The sequence below is a fragment of the Buteo buteo genome, chromosome 17 (assembly GCF_964188355.1).
Source record: "Buteo buteo chromosome 17, bButBut1.hap1.1, whole genome shotgun sequence".
Classification (NCBI taxonomy): Eukaryota; Metazoa; Chordata; class Aves; order Accipitriformes; family Accipitridae; genus Buteo; species Buteo buteo.
The window spans coordinates 1889195-1908178 of record NC_134187.1 but is presented as its reverse complement, the minus strand read 5'-3'; the positions used below and the strand labels follow the sequence as shown (position 1 = coordinate 1908178).

Genomic DNA, 18984 nt, shown 5'->3' with positions numbered 1-18984 from the left:
TGATGGATTTGGGGGTGGGGGTGGTGTAAAAATCCCCAAAAAACAACCAAACAAAAAAAAAAAAAAAAAAAAAAAGGATGAGCAGCATTAGCTGCTGACGGAGGGAGCAGCACTGCTGTCGCAGCTCCCAGCGCTGGGCAGACACTGCTATCTAGTGGTGCCAGAAATGGTTGTGCCAAGGGGCTCCCAAAACTGCGGGGGGGTGGGGGGGGAACCATCTCGGGGTCGATGCCCCCACCTCCATCCCGGGGGAGACAGGGTCCCACGGGGGTCCCTGGGGGACAGGGAGGCAGCCCTGAGACACGGGCTACAAGGACAAGGCAGAGCCAGCGAGCTACCAGGCAACTTTTCTTTTTATTTCTTATAAAATATATTTCATATTGCTGCTGTAAAAATTACATTTCACATTTTTAACTTTTTTTTTTTTAACAATAAAAATAATACTTGGAAGACAGCTGAGAAAAGCTCCAACAAGACAGAAAATTCACTTGATACGGCATTGTCCCCGCTCAGCTGGACAGCCGGTGGCCCCATGGGGGCACGGCCGTGGTGACAAGTGTCCCCAACCCCTTCCCTGCTCCCCCCGACCCCCCCCACCGTGACACCTCCAGGAATGACGGCAACGGGGCATCGAGTGACAGCGTGGGGTCACCCTGCGCTAAACCGACTCGCTTCACCTTTCGGGGTCCCCACCGGCAGCGGGGTGGGCAGAGTGTCCCAGCTGGAAAGAGGAGGGAGCAGCCTCCAATTAATTAGTGCCCAATTAAGAGGTTCCTATATACATACATATACACGCTCCAGGAGACAGCCAGATGGATGAGGGAAAACTCTCCAAGCTGGATTTACAGGTCAGGTTTACCCGCAGTTGGGGTCGAAGAGGAGTTTTCTTGAGACCAGCGAGACTCAAGTGTCAGGAGGAAAAAGTCCAAGGGACGGGAGGTGGCTGGAAGCGAGTTAAAAAATAATAGGAAAGGGAAATAATAGGGAAAGGACTACAAAACCAAAGTTATATATCCAATGCCAACCAACCCAATAGACACGGTGGAAGCCTGCTGTCATTTCTGCAAAAATACGAGAAGGTTTTTCTGTTTAAAAGTGTAAAAATTCCAAAATACTCCCAAACCAGAAGGAAAACAACAACAAAAAAAACCCAGACAAAAAACCAACCCACCCTGCACCAGTTTCTCCATTAAAAATAATAAAAAAAAAAAAAACACCAACAAACAACAGAAAAGAGCCACGAGCACAAGGACAATTTTGTCCGGTTAAGTCCGTACCACAAAAGCCCTCGGAAAAAAAAGCCTTATGCACCTCCCACCCCCCAAATAAACCAACACTGATATAAAAATATTCCTGCGCGAGAGAATTCCTGCCGGCTGCCGGGCAGTAAGTGCTATGCGCTGCGGGAGGAGGAGGCACTGCAAGGGCCGGGGCCGAGGGGCAGCGGGGGGGGCTGCGTCCCCCAGATTTGCTGGGGGGGGATCCCCGCCAGCCCCCCCCCCCGCCCTGTCTCACCCGAGGATGCTGCATGCCACGCACGCCTGCTTGTTCAAAGCCGTTGACACCTTTTCTTCCTTTTTATATATTTTATGTGGTGCTGCCCCGATGCCGACCCCGGATGGCTTGGTTTGACATTTCCTGAGTGATTGAGCTGGGAGCCGTGGGAGCCGAGCTGTGTCCGACCAGTGCCGGCGCAGATCCGGTTCTGCCCGACGCCTTTTGGGGCAGAAAGGGCATAAAAAGCAAGAAGTAAAATCTCTGGTCCTGCCGGGTCTGAGTCGTGGGGGCAAAGGCACAAGGTCTGAGGAAAGCACAAATTCACCCTTTTTCATATTTTTTTTTCCTTCTTTGCTCTGGGCGCTGCTTCGAGCCCCATTTTTAAAAAAATATTTGAAAAATGAAAATGCAGCAAGGCGCTGCGTGGGAATTCCCAAACCACTGGCTCGCTTCCGGAGAGCCACCGGCATCACCAAAATCCAGCCCGCACCCCGGCATTGCAGGGCCCTTCCCCAAAAGGATAAACAGGCTGAGTTCCACAAGGCAACGCAGGACAGAGAACACCGGCTCGGCTGTTCAAACACTGGGGGTCAGACAGCAGCAAAAGCATAGGGGCTTTTTCTATTAAAAAAAACCCAAACAAACCCAAACACCTATTTTTGAGTAGTGCAACAACCCCACCATGCAATTGTTACCAGGGCTGTGGATGCAGAGCACCAACTGGCAACGCACTTTGGAAAGTCGTTTTTGCAACAAAACGCTCAAGCTGGGAACCCGCAAAGAGTCCCTGATGCCGGCGGGAAAGGAAAAGGCTTTTCCTGACATTTTGCTCCTAATACCACGCTCCAGCAGGGATGGGAACCTGAGCGAGCAGCTCTCAAGGAACAGAACCTCTTCCCTGGGACTTGAGCCGGACCTGCCCAGACCCACCCGGGGATGTAACCCCGTGGGGTCGCACTCTGCCCGAGGAGTTTTGCTCCCGCCTTCCAGCGGCCAAATATTGCATCCGCCAGTTGGATACCGGAGAGAAGATCAGGTTGCGGGACGATATACTGTTTATATGTACAAAATTACAAACGAACAACAACAAAAGAAATACCCAAACACGTCGACAAGCACCAGTAATACATATATATGTATCTCAACCCGCTTCACCTGCCCACCTGATCCCTTCAGCAATGGGGCGATCCGGGAGCAGTATCGGACTCTCCCGCCCACAGGATTCGCTTTTATAAGGGAAGCTGAGTCTCGGCGCGGGGTCCGTAAAAACACCCCTGGCTCAAGCTGCGTGCAGGGATTGCTCTTGGCTCGACAGCTGCGGGTTATGGCCTATGATTATCAAAAACACAGCAAAAAAAAAAAAAATACAAATCCAAATGGCTGCCTGCCCCAGCGAGGGGAGAAAGCCGACGGGGCAATCCGGCTCCCTGGCCGCACGCATCCTGGCCCGACACCAAGTGCAACGCCTCACCAGCGGTGCAAGTGGTCACAGCAGTGACAGTGACAGGAAGCCAGCAGCAATTTGGGTTGGGTAAATACATATTTTAAAGGATGGAAGTCAGAAAACTCCCATGAGGTTCGATGGGATTCAGAAGGAAATATTGAAGCGTTTTGCTGAACTGGGGCCATACGGTGATGCTAAGGGAAACCCTTCCCAGTCCTCCCAGCTGCCTTGATTGGTGGAATCATTGATTGAAAAAAATAAAATTGCTCTGCCTACTTTTGAAAGACACAGTGAGGGCCACAACATAGATTTTTCACAGAGCTAAGCAGACTTACAAAGCCTAAAATGAGAAGGAACATAAGGTTTTGCCTTAAAAATTCTCATAGCTTTCCTGATTAAAATGTTTTGGGTGTTTTTTACCCCCCAAATGCCTCCAAAGACGACACGCTGGAACCGACCGGAGGCACACGCAGGCTTGAGCTACCAGTGTGACACGACACGAGCAAAAACCACATCCATGCAGGGAGAGAAACCTCCAACTCCTGCCCCGAGAACCGCTCCTGCCTTGCTTGCAGCAACCCAACAGCATTTTTTTTTTTAAAGCTATAATTGTTACCGACCCCCTCCCTTAAGGGATACAAGGGATTTGCACTTTCTAGGTAGTCAAAGGACATGGGAAGCTGCCTCAATGCCTCACCCCAGCCATGCTGCGACGGTTCAGGAGATTTTAGGGCTCATCTGGGAAATGCAGGAAGCTCTTTGGTCCCCAGATTGCCTACAATCTCCCCCGAACCCCAAGGAACCGGCTTCCTTCCCTCCCAGCCCCAGCTTTTACTGTACAAAGGGAGATATTCTTCAGGTTTACAAAAAAAAAAGTTGGAAAAAGTTTTTTTTAAAAAAAGAGCAAACCCAGCAGATGTACAATATACAGAAGGAGGAATTTACACGCAGCTCTGGAGGTGTCTTCCGGGGTCACAGGAGGTACCTCCAAGGTCCCTGGTTGCAGCAGTGAGGGACTCCGGTGCTCCCCGGGCAGGAGCAGGGGAGGGATGCGGCACCGCGGTGCTGCGCTCAGTCCAGGAAGCGCTGGCAGGCTTTTTTCCACCGGCAGGCCGTGCACCACTGGTCCCGGTGCTCGATGCCGTACACCTTACGGCACTTTTTGGCTTCACCGCGGACTTTTCTGCAAAAGGGGGAAGAGGAAAAAAAAAACAAAACAAACAACCATTTATCCACTTGTTGCAGAACTTCAGTCACAAATATAAGGGTAAGGCTCTGTAACCACGGCCGGGCATCATTCCGCTGCATCTCAGCGGAGATGCAGGAGGGCAGCCCTTTTGCTGACGGGCTCCACCTCTGCTCCCCTCCAGCCGGTAGGACCCTCACCTGGTGCCGATGGACACCCTGGGCGGTGAGGCGACGATCAGGTGGGACTTGAGCATCGGCGTTGGTGGCTGGGGTTCGCTGAAACTGAGCGACCGGCTCCGCACCTGCGGGGAAAGGGGTGTCAAAAGGCAGGTGGGACAACGCGGTCCCCCTCCCGTTGCAGCCCCTGGGCAGTAGGAGACAAGGGTGCCCCCAGCCCACAAATCCAGATGTCTAAAGTGGGGAACAAGAAAGCAGAGACGAGGTCCCCTTAGCTCCCAGCCCAACCCTGCACCCCAAAAGGATGAAGGGGATACACATGCAGGACTCACCGGTGACAGGGACGGGAGAGTTGACGTGGCAGTGGCCCAGCTGATGCTGGTGAAGATGTGGGGGGACACTGGAATTTGGATGGAGGGCAACGCCTGTGGGGGAAAAGAGGGGTCAGCATTAGCCCCGGCGGCCCCCCGTTCACTCCACAGGCATTCGCCTCCCAGCCTGGAGTACACACAAACTGGGAGTGCTGGGGGCGGGATGGAAACCCCCGTGCAACCTCTCCTCCAGCGCTGGATCCTGCTAACAGAGGGCACAGCACACGCGCTGCGTCACCCTTCACCAGGGCACAGCAGCTTCTTCGCTCCTGCAACTGCTTTTGGTTGCAATACCAAACCCACCTGCACCATCCTGGTCTATATGTATATATTTTTGCACCTCCTTGCACAGGCTTTCTGCTTTTAGATGATGTTGCACCCGTTCCCTGGGATGGGAATGGATATATATGCAGCTTATGGATCTATACACCCTGTCCCTGCACTAGCTTGCAGCTCCAGAACAGCGCTTGGCTCTCGAGCAACCCCTGGACAAGGGCCACTGGCCCAGGGTGCCCACGGGCCCACTGCTCCAGGTCCCCAGGTTTCCTGTGTCTCAAAAGCCAGTGCCCCTGCGAGCCGTGCAGTGGAGACGTGCAGGATCCGTGCAGGATCCGGCGCGGCTGCATTCCAGCCCCGTGTTATCTGCTGGCAGAAGGGCGTGTTGCATACCACCATGGGGTAATTGTAGGGGAGCAGAGGGCGGCAGCTCCCCCCCAGCCCGGGAACAGCCATGGCAGAAGCACACGAGCCCCTTAACCAGGTGTTAACGAAGCCGGTTGCTCAGGGGCTGAAGGGCAGCCAGGCAGGGGATGGTGCTACACCAGCACCAAAGCCTCTCCGTGCTGCAGGGGTGGTAATGAAACATCCCTGCCGCAGCGGGGACTTGCGGAGCAAACCAGATCACAACCTGCCCTTTGGCAAGATTTCGGGAGGTGACCCATCCCTGGGAGATGCCACCAGCTCACCTGGTAGGCATGATCAGCCTGGATGTGCCAGAAGGAGCTGGGGGCAGACTGGCTCAGGGCGCCGCTGGCCAGGGCGGGCTCCAGCACCGGCTGCTCCACCAGCAGCGCCTCTGGCTTTGCCAGGGCTTGCTGGTGGATGATGATGGGGGCGGACGCGGACGTGGGGCTGGCAGCGGCAGCCGCCTCCGGCGCCGGCTCTTCCTTCACCTGCACTTCGGTGTAGTAGAAATCCTCCTCCCGCTTCCGCTGGTCGGAGTCTGCGCTGTCCCTGCCAGGGAGGAAAAGGAGACAGTGATGAAAAGGCGGCCCTGTTTCCATCAAGGTGAGCAGCCCCCGACTTGGTGAGCAGCCCCCGACTTCCCCGGGTGAGAGTGATCTCACCCTCCCGGGCAGAGCAACTCTGCTCCCAGGCTCCAAAGCATCATGTCAGCTGCGATCGGCAACAGCCACTGCCTCTGTAGCAGCACTTCACGCTTCCAAGGAAGATCAATACCTCTTCCAAGGCCTTTAAAAATGCTGGCGCATTGACTGGGCGCCACTGAAAATCCCCTGCTCATTTCTGATCCAGTTCATTTAGCACAGCTGCGGATGAAGCCCTGCTGTTCACCCAGCAGGAAACAGCCCCTGAAGTCTTTTTTATTGTTTTCCCAGTGCATTTATCCGGCACTGGATGGCAGTCCAGCACTGCCCACTGCATCGCGGCCCTTCTGTCCTCACCCTTCCTAGAGCAATCATGTTTGCAAGGGAGGAGGAGAAAAATACATACCAGAAAACGTGGACAAAAGCATGAGAAAACTGACATTGGGGCGAGGCGTGCAATGGGGCCACAGGAGGAAAGCACAGCAAAGCTACACCCTCACCGCTTTGTGTTTTGGGGGAATTTGCAGGAGATCAGTACAAAACAAACTGCTAAAGGGGCAGTCGCTGCTGGGCTGGCGTGTGAGTGCCTGTGCCAGTCCCAACGGCTGAGCTGGAGCCAGCCGCCGCAGCGGCAGGCACAGCTTTCAGGTTGCCAGCCCTTGCGAAACCCAGCTGGGCTGGTCCTTTTCTGCCTCTGCCCGGGAGCCCAGGGCCCGCGTGTAACCTGAACTCCCCCGGTGCAAAACGCACACCCAGGCTAGGCAATCCTGAAGGCCAAACGGAGTTCCCGTGCCTCCCGGAACGCCCTGGGCTCCCTGAAGGTGGGGACACATACAACAGTGGCTTCGGTGACATGGACTGCTTGGCTGAGAACTGCCAAGCTCAGTGCACAGAGGCCAGTATCTCTCATACTGGGGATACTCGCTGCAGGAATTACAAATTACGCAGCGGCAGGGCGCGCAGCTTCGGTGGTTGGGCAGGGATCAAGGAGGTGAAACCTTTGCCTTACCCGAGGTGCTGGGTCTTGACATGTCGCTTGATGCCGACGATGGAGCGCAGGACCTTGCCGCAGCTCGGCCACAGGCACTTGTACATCACCTTCACCGAGTTCTGGCAGAGAGATGGCCCATGTCACCCCGTGACCAGTGGCAGCGTCCCCTCCACGGGACGCCGCTCAGCTCAAGGCACCCTGCCGGTGCTAGGACCCACCCCCACAGCAGCAGTACCTTTCTTTTGCGTGGAGCGGGTTCATCAAGGAGAAAGGGGTCGGAGTCGGTCTCGAAGCCATCATCCGCCTGGGGGGAGCTCAGGGCCTCGCTGGAGTACTTGGGGCTGCCAGCGGGGTGGGGAGGCGAAGGGGTGGAGATGTCGCTGCCCCCGCTCCAGTGCCCGCTGGTGGTGCTGCTTCCGCTGTCCGAGACGTCGCCGCTCTCCTTCCAGGGATCGCACGCTGCCCGTGAGGCTGCAGGGAGGGGACACGTGCTGCCACCATCAACTCGGGGTCAACCAACCCCCCCAACAGGGCAGAGACCAGCCCTGAGGCTGGATAACCCGCAACAACAGTTTGCCTCTATTTATTTATTTTTTTTAAAACTTGGTAAGGTGAAGCCTTTGCACCTTTTCTCAGCACCAGATCCCAGTTATTGGTCGTTTATCCTTTTTTTCCCCTCCCTATCCTCCCTGGCATCAGTGCAATCCCACAGGCTCACAGGCACAGCCCGCACACGGCGAGCAGCCAGCACCGGGGCACGCACATTTCCCACGGCTCCGGGCGGCTATTTTTATCGCTCTGGCTGCATTTGACTCCTCGGGAATGAAACCGCCTCTAAAAAAAGGAGCGACCGGGCGGTGCTCCCCGGCCCGGGACTCCTGTGCGGGGCTCCCTGGCCCCCCGGGACGGCTGCGGAGAGCAGGGTTACCCCCATTGTGCTGCCAGGGGCATCCCAGCTTGCTCAGCCCCAACTGGTGCCGGCACCCGTGGGCTCCACCGTAACGCCGGTGCGACTTCCTGGCCACCTCCAGTCCAGTGCAGTCCCTGTGCCGGCAGCTATTCAGCACCAGGCATAAGGAACGAATACGGCCAGCAAGAGCCCCAGCACTGCGAGTCAAAGAGCGCAGCACATTTCTCCACATCTCCTTGTGTTTCAGATGTTTTTTCTTTTATTTATATATATATATATATTTAAATGCACACTCACGGGGGATGCCACTCTCGCCGGCGGGAGGGCTCTGTACCACGGGGCTGCAGGAGAGGCTCGTCAGCACCATGGCTGCCACCATCTCGTCCATCTCCACAGCCGCATCAGCTTTCCTGCACCGCGAGGGGAGAGATGTGAAATGTGTGGAGTAAAAAGCAGAGAAACAGCCTGGGTATGACCTGAGCACACAAAGGACAGTACAACCTGCAGCAGCAGCGCAGGTTCACCCCCAACACCTCCCTCCATAGACTTTGAGTCATTTTTAAGTCACTGGGAAGCAATGTTTTCTCCCCATTTGTGGGCAAAAAAATTTAAAAATCCCCTTAATCCCAAATTTAACCATCCTCTGGATAAACCCACACTGGGAAGGCAGATACATCCTCAGCATCACCACTCTGTCAGTGTAAAACCAAAGTGTGAGTGCTGCCTTAGCCACCAAGTGCCCCTCTCCCACCTGAGTGAGATACTACCAGCCAAAGGCACGAACCTCTTGGGTACATCAATATTGCTGGATACGGATCTCTGCAGCGCCTCAGCAGGGCCGGGACTGCCGGCTGCAGGCAGGGTGGGGGGCTGGAGCGGAGCCGGCCGCACGTCCTGTACCCTCCAGCACGCCTGCAAGCCCTGCTCCGGCAGCAGCACCTTCACCTTGTCGCTCAGTGGGTTGTGCTGCTCCACGAGGCCGGCACACTCCTGCCCGTTGTAGGTGACAAGGACCTGAAAACAGCATGAGAGGCGGTTCGTTGGTGCCACCCGCCACCCCACTGCTCCCGGGGAATGTCCCGCCACAGGATCCCCCCCACCTTCTCCTCCCGTAGCAGAGGGGGCCACAGAGGGCTTTAGGACAAAGCCAGAGCCAGGGCTTGGACTTCAGACTGCTGTCACAGCAAACTGAAGGGGTAGCCAGGGTTCATCCCAACCCCAGCACCAAGAGATGTGCTCTTCCCAGGCACAAGCTCCCTGACTACAGCAATCCCAAGTTGAGGGATTTCCTGAGCCAGTATCAGTCACCTCTGAGTGTCGTGACTTTGGGTGGACTCTTCTCCAGTATATTTATCTGCTTTGGCTTTGTTCTCACGCCACCCTGCTGCAAGGACTCCCACAATTATTACACACCCTGGCAAAGTACGTAGATAAAAGGATTAAAAGCCAGAGGGGGGCAGTGGAACAGAGGTTTCCTGGGTGAAGTAATCCTGAATTCACACCTTGGCTCCTCCAGTCCCAGCTCCTTCGGGCAGGGGAAGGAGATGTGCAAACCTCACCTCCTCCTTCACAGAGTCCCAAACTCCTTCTGATGGGCAGTTTTCCACCACTACCACCCGTGAGCCTATTTCTGTTAATGGAAATGTATCTGTGTCAAAAGATGCTACATGTGTCTCTAGCTATTTATAGGAACAGGAACGTCTCTTTATGGAAGTGCCATGGGTGTCATACCAAGAAGTCGATACAGGATGGACACGTGCACCCATACGCAGACCGGGGAGGAGCCTGCGAGACTGTCTCAGGTAGGACCTCCAGCAGAAACACCAGAGCGGAAAAAGCCACCCACAGCGGGACCAGGGGTAAGGGGATCAGTGCAAGGATCAGGACAGAGAAGACCCTGATCTGGCTTTCTGAAAACAAGGGGCAAGGCTTCTCTGTGAACCATGTGGGCCGTCGCCCCTCTAGACTGCACACAGCATGAGTAGCCAACATCTCCTTTGGCTTTGCACAGCCACCGGCTGTCACTGGGAGGTGAATGCACCCCATCACTATTTTTATGCTGTTCCCAGCAGCAAAGCAAGGGAGCAAAATCCTCTGCAGTGGAGCACGTAGGAGAAAATAACTCTTGCTGTCCTGTGGTTAATAAACATGGGGCAGAAGAAGCCAGAAAACCAAACAGGGGCCTTATTTACACTCCATTTCACAAGCTCTGCCCAGAAAAGGTTTTACAGTTCTGCAGGTAGCAGCCAAGAAACAGGCTCTACGTCAGCAGGTCACAGCTCTTCTCGGACAGTGCCATTTGGCCTGGCCTTAATAGGAACCGTGCCAGTGGGATGGAGAACGAGTGCTGCTCTCTGCCCCAGGCAGCATCCTGGCCAAGGCAAGGCCTTCCTAAGCATCGGAAGCCCGGGGCACAAGAAATGGAGGGATCCAGCAGGACTAGATGTCCTTTCCGGATGAGCCATCGCACCTCACTCTTCCCTAAGAGCTTCTTCACCACATACGTCCACACCATCAACCCTCAACCCTGCAGCAAAAAGCTGCTGCAGGCTGAGCTCCGAGGACTGAGCCATGAGGCTCATCACCATCATGGCTAAGCTGGGGGGTTCCTTGCCACTCCCCTTCAGATGTAAATGTGGGTTATGGGGAGACAGGACAAGCTAATGGAAAAGAATTCCACTGAGAGTCACTAAATATATAGAAACCATCTCCCTCAGCCTCAGACAGTTGGAGAACTCTGGAGGGACACGTCAGATATTCTTACTGTCTTCTCTGGACACCCACTTTTGGCTAGGATTGGAGACATCTCCTGGAGGAGACCAATCTCTGCCTGAGCCAGTATGGTCCAAATCCATGAGGCACGGCCAGGGCCAAGTGCACCAATGCCAACACTCATTAACGGCTCTTGGTAATTAAAGATCCCCACTGCACCTTACATTAATAAAAGCCCAGGAGTTTTATTCCCCACCGGAGCTACCCACCAGAGCACAGCCAAGGACACCAAGAGTCTCCTTACTTACTTGCTGCCCAGCACAAAGCTGCCGGTGGCCGGGGCTGGGGAACCTGGGTGCTTGGCTGCTCTCCTCCGCTGACGGTGCACAGGATCCATCCTCTCGCGGCACTGTGTGGGCAGATGCCTGGCCAAGGTCAGTCTGCAAGCCGGGAACCTGGGTGGCCACCAGCACCCCGTCAGCCAAGGTGCTGGGGGCAGAGACGCGGGTGCCTAGCAGGGAGCGCTTCCCCAGACGCCTGGACAGCACGCTCGCCATCTCGGACACGCTGCGGAAGAGAAAGACACGGGGATGTTACCTCTGGTGCAGGACCACAATGTTCAACCGGTGTCTTCCCCCCACCGTCACCCTGGGAGCCAAGAAAGCTCTCTGCTGCTCCAGCATCCCCAGGCACTGAGACCCCTTAGGGACGTGGGACAGCAGTGTGCCTGAGCTCCCCCCATGCTGCAGCTCTTGTCTTTACAGTCATTTCTAAACCCCTCTGGAAAAAAAAAAAAAAAAAAAAAAAAAAAAGGATGAGCCAGCCCAAAGGAAACCCCATGTCCCTCTCTCAAGCTGTTGCTGGTACACGCCCCCGAGGCCACCACGGCTATTCCTGCCCGTCACGCTGAAACCCGCCGCCGGTGCTCTTGAACCTTGACCTCTAGACTTGGGCCTGTGCCCAGCACAGTCCTGCAACTCCCCTGCCCGCGCCTCGGCAGGGGAGGAAAGCTCTCTGGCAGTGAAAGCCAGCACCCCTTCTCATCCGGCACCCCGACGCTCCCCTTCCCAGGAGCTCTCGTGCTTTTGGGAGAGGTTTCTCCAAGCTTGCAACTCATGCCCAGTCCTCCCAGAATCAGTCTGGCAATGAAATGGGAGCATCCTCCTGCCCTGCTTTGTTACGAAAGGAAGAGTTTGGAGCATTTTTATCCTAAACTGTTTCTCTGTCACTATCTTTAACCTATTTTTGCCCCCCCAAATAGCTCCTCTTTCCTCTGACATAGGTTTTCCTCGTGTTGGTGTAGCTCTGCTAGCAAGCCTATCCAGAGAGCGGCTTGCCTGGCTTATTTCTTTGGGTTTGTAGATTTTACTGCTGTTTTAAAAGAAAAAAGAGCTTACAGGTTTCCTTAAAAGCAAGGGACACCCAGGCATGGGGACAGGTGACACATCCAGCCCCAATAAATCCAACGGCTCTAGCAGCACATGCTGTCCTGCTCTGTCCCGTCCTCCTCCCAACATCTCCTCTGCTGCAACACCCTCTCCGAAGAGCACAAGAAGCAAGGATGCACACTGTGGCAAGGCCGAAGGGTGACGGTGCCTGGGGTTCAGGAGGAGGGAGAGGAGGCAAGAGGCTTGGGGCAGTCCTGCATCTTGGGGTGCACCATAAAAGCCACAAGCTTTTATACCACAACAAACCCATCACCTCTGTCACCCTGCCTGGGTTTGTCAGAGAGTGTCACCCGGGAGCCGAGGGCTATGAGTGTTCATTGGGTGTCTGGGTTAGAGCGTAACCTGGCTCATGGAGAGTCCAAATCCGAGGAGCTGCTGCTTGTGCAGGAGGGAGGATTAACCCTGAGCCACCGGGTGCTCACATCCAGACCCTCCCCTCCTCGTTCAGGGTCGCTAAGGGATGCTCAGTTCCCCGTCATGAAGCAGCGGCATTTTAACAGCAGATCAATTTTTTTTTTTTTTTTTGACATCTGATTCACACAGTGCTGTCTTGCACGCTATCTCAGATGAGAAAAGTTTCCCAAGGAAGGGAAGGGGAGCTTGCTGCTGCTCTCAACGTCCGACTGTCCCAGGAAGGGTTACTCCAAACCACCTCCTGCTTCAAAGGACGCCCAAGATTTACAAGCGGTTTTATGAATAACCGTATGCACTCAGCTGGCTTTGTCCTCCTCCGAAATCCTGCCGCCCCCGAGTAGAAAATTAACAGCTACTTAGGAGCCATAAAGAATAGAACAGGAAGAGGGATAGGGTGCGAAACGGATAGAGGCATGCTGGGGAGAGCACCTCGCATCGGGGCTGCCCGTCCCGCAGCGCATGGGGACTTCACCACCGTCATCGCCTTCCCTCTGGAGCCCGATCAAAGAGGCTGCGGCACTGACTGAGCAGAGCCGCTCCCCCGGCTTCCCTCTCATCTCGCCCTGCCCAAGGAACACGCCAGACTTTGCAGCGTATGGGTATCACCGAGGGATGCTCCGGAGCCCACTCCGCCTGATAGTGTCTTTTTTCCACGGTGCAACGTATTTTCTGATGAACACAAGTGACCTGGCCAAGTAGCTCTGCTCCCAAATCTCCCATATACCCACATGGGACTTTCTCATCCAAAAGGAGACCAAAAGGGCTGGCGACAACGACACGGCAGTTTGCCTCAAATCCCAGAGCAAAGCTGCGGCAAAGCCCCTCCACCTCACCACAGGAGTTAACCACTAGACCACATTTCCTCCCGCATCTCCTTAAAACCTCACTCTTGGATATCCCGGGCACAGGGATTTGGGAACTGCCCCTCCAAGGGCTCAGGGAGTCGATGTGGCAACGTCAGCACTCCCACTGTGTAGAACACAGCGCCGTATCTCTGCCGCCTCCCCGACAGTCGGTGCACGCCGGTTTCAAGGCACTGCTTGGCCGGCAGCCAGGTACGGGGAGGGCAGCGCCAAAGGTGGGAGGCTGCTTCTCATTTCCTTCGGGGTTTCATTTCACCTTCCCTTTCCTTCCCCCTCTGGTCCGGGGCGGGAGCGGGAAGGAGGAGAGAGGCGCGACTGCAACCAGGGGAAAGGAAAACCCTCCCAAGAGCCAGTTTTCAGAGCCACATCTGCTTCCAGCAGACCTCTGAATGCCGGATCCCATTTCGGTGCTCAGCCCATAGCCGAGGGTGACACACCAACGCCTAAAAATCCTCCCCCCGCCCCGTGCCCCAAAACACAAAGCAAGAAGAGGAGCGAGAGCTGGGAGGGCGTCAGCGGTGCAGGCGGAGCCGGGAGGCCACGCTGCCGCTGCAAGCCCTCCCAGCTGTTAGCAATCACGCGCCGCAGGGGTCAGAGCCGGCACAGATCCCAAATTATTTCTTGCTTCAATGCCGGGCGTGTATTTTGGACGGCATTTTTCCAGCTCTCGCTGGGGAAAAACGTCAGCCCTTATGCCTACCGGCATTGCCGCTGCTGCCGGCAGAGCAAAGCTCGGGTGGATGTTTTGGGAAAGCAGGCGCCTCGTTTAGCAAACAAGGAATGTTTCATTTAGCAAGCGGGGAAGGTTGGGGGGCCGTGGCAAAGCAGAGAGGGTGCTCCGGCATTCAACCGACTGCTGTTTGTCTGGGGTTTGCCGGGAGAAAGGCAGCTCCTGCGCCCATAGTGCTGCACAAACCAGGGCCACCAGCGCAAATCCCCTCCCCAGAGAATGTGCAGTTACAGCACACCCTGCTTTTCCCCATTTTTTTAAAGAAAAAATGCTGATAGGTTCCTTTAAATCTAGCCTAACTCCTGCCACAGACCACCAAGCCACAGACCAGCAACCTGGATCGCAAAGTCCACCCTATAAGAGACCTTAAATGCTGCCATAAGTGATAATAAACCCCAGTTTTTTGTCTTCTCTCCCAGTCCACAGTTTTCAAAAAGCCCCTTCTCATCCCAAAACATCCTGAAGTCCTTTACAAACCGTACTCCGGCCCCGCGCCTGTCGGCACACGTGACCAGGAAACAAGATATCTACACGGAGTGGCTTGCAAAGTTTGGGCCCTTATAAAAAAAAAAAAAAAAGAAAAAAAAAAAAAAGAGCAGCAAGGATCTACTGACCCCAGGAAGGAGCCAAACCCACCTGCGACCTAACCCTCATGGACAATACTACAAAACAGGCGCTTTCCCAAAGACTTTCCTCCTAATCCCGGCTCAGTGCTCATGGCTTGGGTTACGCCCGCGGACGTGTCACCGCGGGGCTGCACCGTATTCCCACTGGCAGCACCGGGAAGGGCTCCCCAACTCTCACTCACACCAGCGTTCGCCACTGCAGGGCGATTCTGGAGGAAAATGCCTTCAGAGGACACCAGCCTGCCTACAAACGCATCTTCTGATGCAGGCAGGAATGCCGGCACTGGCAGAGAGACTTCCCCAGGCATCAGCGGGCCCGTGCGTGCCGGCAGCCCCAGCGGCGAGGGCAGCCAGGAAGGAAAAGGCGGGAGTTTGATGCTTTCTGGGAGCGGTGCCGGCAGAGCGTGACTTGAAGCCACCGCGTGGGCACCGGGACGAGCGTGCAGCAGGAGACAAGGGCACGCGTGGCATGCATGTGTGCATTTACACGCCTGTGTGCATGTGTGCATGCATGCCTGTGCAGGGCCCGCGGCCGTGCGGGCAGGCAGGGCACGTGGGGAAGATGGCAGGGCCGGAGGCAGGGGAGGAGGAGGCGTGTGCCCGGGCCTGCCGCGGAGGGCGGCACCGGGCAGGGCACGTGTACGCGGGGCGGGCTGCGGCGGGGGGGGCGTGGGGGGGGGACACGCGCGGGGACGGGGGACACAGACACACATATGCACCGGGCAAGCCGGGGGGCGGGGCATGCACCGGGCGGGAGGGGGTGGGGGGGGGCATGCACCGGGCACAGGCCCCCGGTTGGGCGGGACATGCAGGGGAAGGAGGGGGGGAGACTTGCAACGGGGGGGGGGGGGGTGCATGCACCGGGCAGGGCGGGGGCGTGGCACGCACCGGGGCGCAGGGGGGGGGGGGGAGACGACCGTGCACCGGTCAGAGGGCATGCACCGGGGGGGCTGTGCATGTCCCGGGAGGGGGGGGCACAGACACCGGGCAGGCCCCGGGGGGAGCGTGCAGCGGCAGGACTCGGGGGAGGGGGTGCGCGCACCGGGGGACGGCAGAGACCCGGGGTGAAGGGGGCGAGGTGGGGGGCAAGCCGGCTGCCCTCCCCCCCCCCCCCGGAGAGGGAGAGGGGGGGGTGGTCGCCCGGCGGGGGAGCGGGCCCGGCGCGGCCCGGCGCTTACCTCCGGCGCGGCTCCCGCCTTCCCCCGCCCTCCTCCCCCGCCGCAGCTTGTTTTGAAATCCCCGTCCCCGCCGCGGCCGGCTCACGTACGCGGCGGACCCGGGCTGGAGCCCCGCCGGGCGGGGCGGGGAGGAGCCGGGGCCGGGGGAGGCGCGGCCCGGCCGGGCGGGAACCACCGCTCCCGCGCGCGGCTTTTTTAATTATTTATTTATTTATTGTTGTTGTTATTAGGGTTTTCCCCCCCCTTTTTTTTTTTTTTCCTCAGCGATGCCGGGCGGGGAGGAGGAAGGGAGGGGAGGAAGGCAGGCAGGTCGGGCGGGGGATGCCCGGCACCGCCGCCCCGCTACTTACAGCGTCCGGGGAGCCCCGCTCCGCGCCTCGCCTCGCCGCCGGCCGGGTTAAAGCTCCCGGGGCCGGGCTGGTGTAAACAACCTCCCCACATGCTCGGCCCCTTCCTGCGCATTGGCTCCGCGGCTCCCTTTAAATGCACGCCCCCGCCGCCCGGCCCCGGCCCCGCCGCTCCCGCCGCGTTCCGCCGCGCCGCCCCGGCCCGGCCCGGGGGATGCCGGCTCTGCCCGCCCGCCCACCGCGGGGGGAAGGCAGGCAGGAGGGTGGGCGCATCCCTCCGTCTCCCTCCCGGCTCTTCCCCTCCAAGCGGGCCGGCTCCCGGCGGGCAGGGGCAGGGGGAGAAAGGCCCCGGGCTCCCCGCAGCCCCCCGGGGTTCCGCTGTTTACCCAAGCGCCGGGGCCGGGCGGAGCGGCTGGCAGCGCTCCTGCCATTTCTTGTTGCTTACTAAGCTGTACTGGCCTGAAAGGCCCTTTTCTTTCATATATATTTTTTTAAGTTTTGTCCATCGGGGCTTTTAGCCTCTGCAGGGCCGGGGCTCTCCCCGCACCCTCCTGCCCGAGGGACGGGGCTCCCCGTCACCCCGCTGGCCTTCTCCCCTCCCGGAGCCTCCCGGTTTGCATTTAATGGGCCCTACCGCTACTTGCTCTTCATTTCGAGGGGACGTGACGATGACCCCGACTCGAGTTCCCACCGCAGCTCTCCAGCACGACCGTACACAAACCTCAAAGGTTTTTCTTCTGCCAAGTCTCACCAAATCTGTTTAGCAATAAGGCAGAATTAAATCAATGCCAGCGATGCTCCTTTTGGGGTTTATTTTGGTTTCGGGCACTGAATTTCCCCCCCTCAAAGCCTCAGCTTCTGGGTTCCCGATGACAAAAATTCCCACTTTGGCTGCTTGGCTCTTTATCGCGTGTTCTGGCAAAGCTGATGTACAAATGCAGCGGCCAACACAATGCCTTCGGGCTTTACTCGGGGACCCCCTGAAATACCACACGCCATACTGGGCAATCACCTTTAAAACCTCCATACAGACAAGGTGATTTGTTTTAATGTGTGTCAGCTCGGGGAGACAAACGCTGGGCCTATTGCCAGCTTAAAAAAAAGTGTATTTTTACCACCAACTAATATACACAACACAGCTGGGATTTTATGACAATTGTCCAAGGTAAATTGTTGGGACAGAGAGGGGATATCATCCACTCGTCGTATAAAAAATGAAACCTGCCTTGCCTGTATGAGGATTCTAGTATTTCTCAACAACACATATATGTATTTTTTTGTCCAGTAAAAATAAGGTACCTTCTCCAAAGCACCCAAAGAGGAGCCAAAATCTTCTACTTCCAGCAATGCTCCTAAATTTCCTCCCAAGCTCCTCAAACTTGTATTTCTAAGTCACCTCAATATCTGTTAAAATGAAAGGTGAGTTATTACATATGCAGATGAGGGCAGGTGCCTACGAAATCCCTTGCCTGCCGATCTCACACACGTTAGGAGGCAGCTTGCTCCGCAGAGACGTGCTGCTGCAACACGCGAGGGGAGGCATTGCAAAGCAGCCAGGGGACCGGGAGGGCACCGTACACCCCACCAGTGTTGGCAGAGGCCTCCCTGGGCAGCCGGTCGGCCCGGCGATGCTCGGCCCTGGGGCAGCTGGGGGAGAGGAGTGGGGCTGGCGATGGGCAGGACCCCTATGGCCAGCGGGCACTGGCTGCTCTGGGGGAAGGAGCTGGTGGGTGGTGTCGGGGGCACCTCAGCCCAGTTCCTCAGAGGAAGGTGATGCCAGCCACCTTCCCCTGGCCCCACAAGCAGCCATGGCTGCTCCTCAACTCCCCACAGCCAACCTTCACAACCCACATACCCCCCTCATGGCTGCCCCTCATCTTCCCCAAGGTGGCCCCTTAGACCCCACGGCCATCGCGCCTCACCCCTCATGGCCACCATTCATCTCTCCGCATGGCTGCCCCTCATGTCCGCCCCTCACAGCCACCCTTCATCTCCCCCCAGGGTGGCCCCTCACACTACACGGCTGCTGGTCCTCACCCCTCATCTTCCCCCACAGCAGCCCCTTACACCCCACGGCCATCGCACCTCACCCCTCATGGCCACCCCTCACAGCCACCCCTCATCTCTCCTCATGGCTGCTGCCCCTCACATCCCACGGCCACCCCTCATCTCTTCTCATGATCTCCCCTCATGGCTGCCAACCCTCACATCCAATGGCCACCCCTCATCTCCCCTCCTGATCTCCCCTCATGGCCATCCCTCACATCCCACAGCCACCCCTCATCTCCCCTCCTGATCTCCCCTCATGGCTGCCCCTCACATCCCACGGCCACCCCTCATCTCCCCTCCTGATCTCCCCTCATGGCCATCCCTCACATCCCATAGCCACCCCTCATCTCCCCTCATGGCCGCCCCTCACGACTGCCCCCCCCCCGTAATGGCCGCCCCTCCCTCTCCCCCTCCCGCCGACTGACGTCCCTGACGCGTCCCCCCCCCGCCCCGGCGCTGGCGGGAACGGCGCGTGCCCTCCCCGCCCCAGCCCCCCCTCCCGCCCTGACTACGTGCAGTTCCCCACGTGGCGGCCGCGCGCGCCCCCCGGCCAAGGGAACAGCCCGCCCGGCACGTTCGTCCGCGAGCCGGGGGAAGGCGGCAGAGGAAGGGAGGGCGGCGGGGGGGGGGGGGGTGGGTGTGGTCCGCCGAAGGAGCGCCGCCAATCGGCGGGCGGCAGGCGAGCCTGGAAGGGACCAATGACGGGCGGAGGCG

The 18984-nt window shown here is 57.5% G+C and overlaps 1 protein-coding gene across 4 annotated transcripts; it reads right to left on the bottom strand.

Moving 5' to 3' along the window:
- Nucleotides 1–335: 335 nt before the first annotated feature.
- Nucleotides 336–18115, bottom strand: ZNF395 (zinc finger protein 395). 4 transcript variants are annotated; one of them, XM_075048879.1, is made up of 11 exons: nt 17521–18115; nt 16856–16977; nt 10924–11182; nt 8688–8917; nt 8201–8313; nt 7229–7464; nt 7012–7112; nt 5643–5910; nt 4639–4731; nt 4328–4431; nt 336–4124 (listed from the first exon to the last, which is right to left on the bottom strand). In XM_075048879.1, exons 3-11 carry the CDS (start codon nt 11170–11172, stop codon nt 4013–4015), a joined length of 1506 nt encoding a protein of 501 aa, XP_074904980.1. In that variant the 5' UTR covers nt 11173–11182; nt 16856–16977; nt 17521–18115; the 3' UTR covers nt 336–4012. The 4 variants fall into 4 exon arrangements, with proteins under 4 accessions (XP_074904980.1, XP_074904982.1, XP_074904979.1 ...); XM_075048881.1 differs by lacking the exons at nt 16856–16977; nt 17521–18115 and adding an exon at nt 16225–16328 and having other exon boundaries at nt 5850–5910; XM_075048878.1 differs by lacking the exons at nt 16856–16977; nt 17521–18115 and adding an exon at nt 16225–16327.
- Between the last annotated feature and the right edge of the window lie 869 nt (nt 18116–18984).

Excerpts from the sequence above, each read along its gene's own strand:
- ZNF395 (XM_075048879.1), bottom strand. The coding sequence starts at position 11,172 with ATGGCGAGCGTGCTGTCCAGGCGTCTGGGGAAGCGCTCCCTGCTAGGC. Across the intron at positions 8,314-8,687 it reads AATATTGATGTACCCAAGAG|GAAAGCTGATGCGGCTGTGG; the intron begins GTTCGTGCCTTT and ends CTCGCGGTGCAG. Across the intron at positions 4,125-4,327 it reads AGGGTGTCCATCGGCACCAG|AAAAGTCCGCGGTGAAGCCA; the intron begins GTGAGGGTCCTA and ends CCCCTTTTGCAG.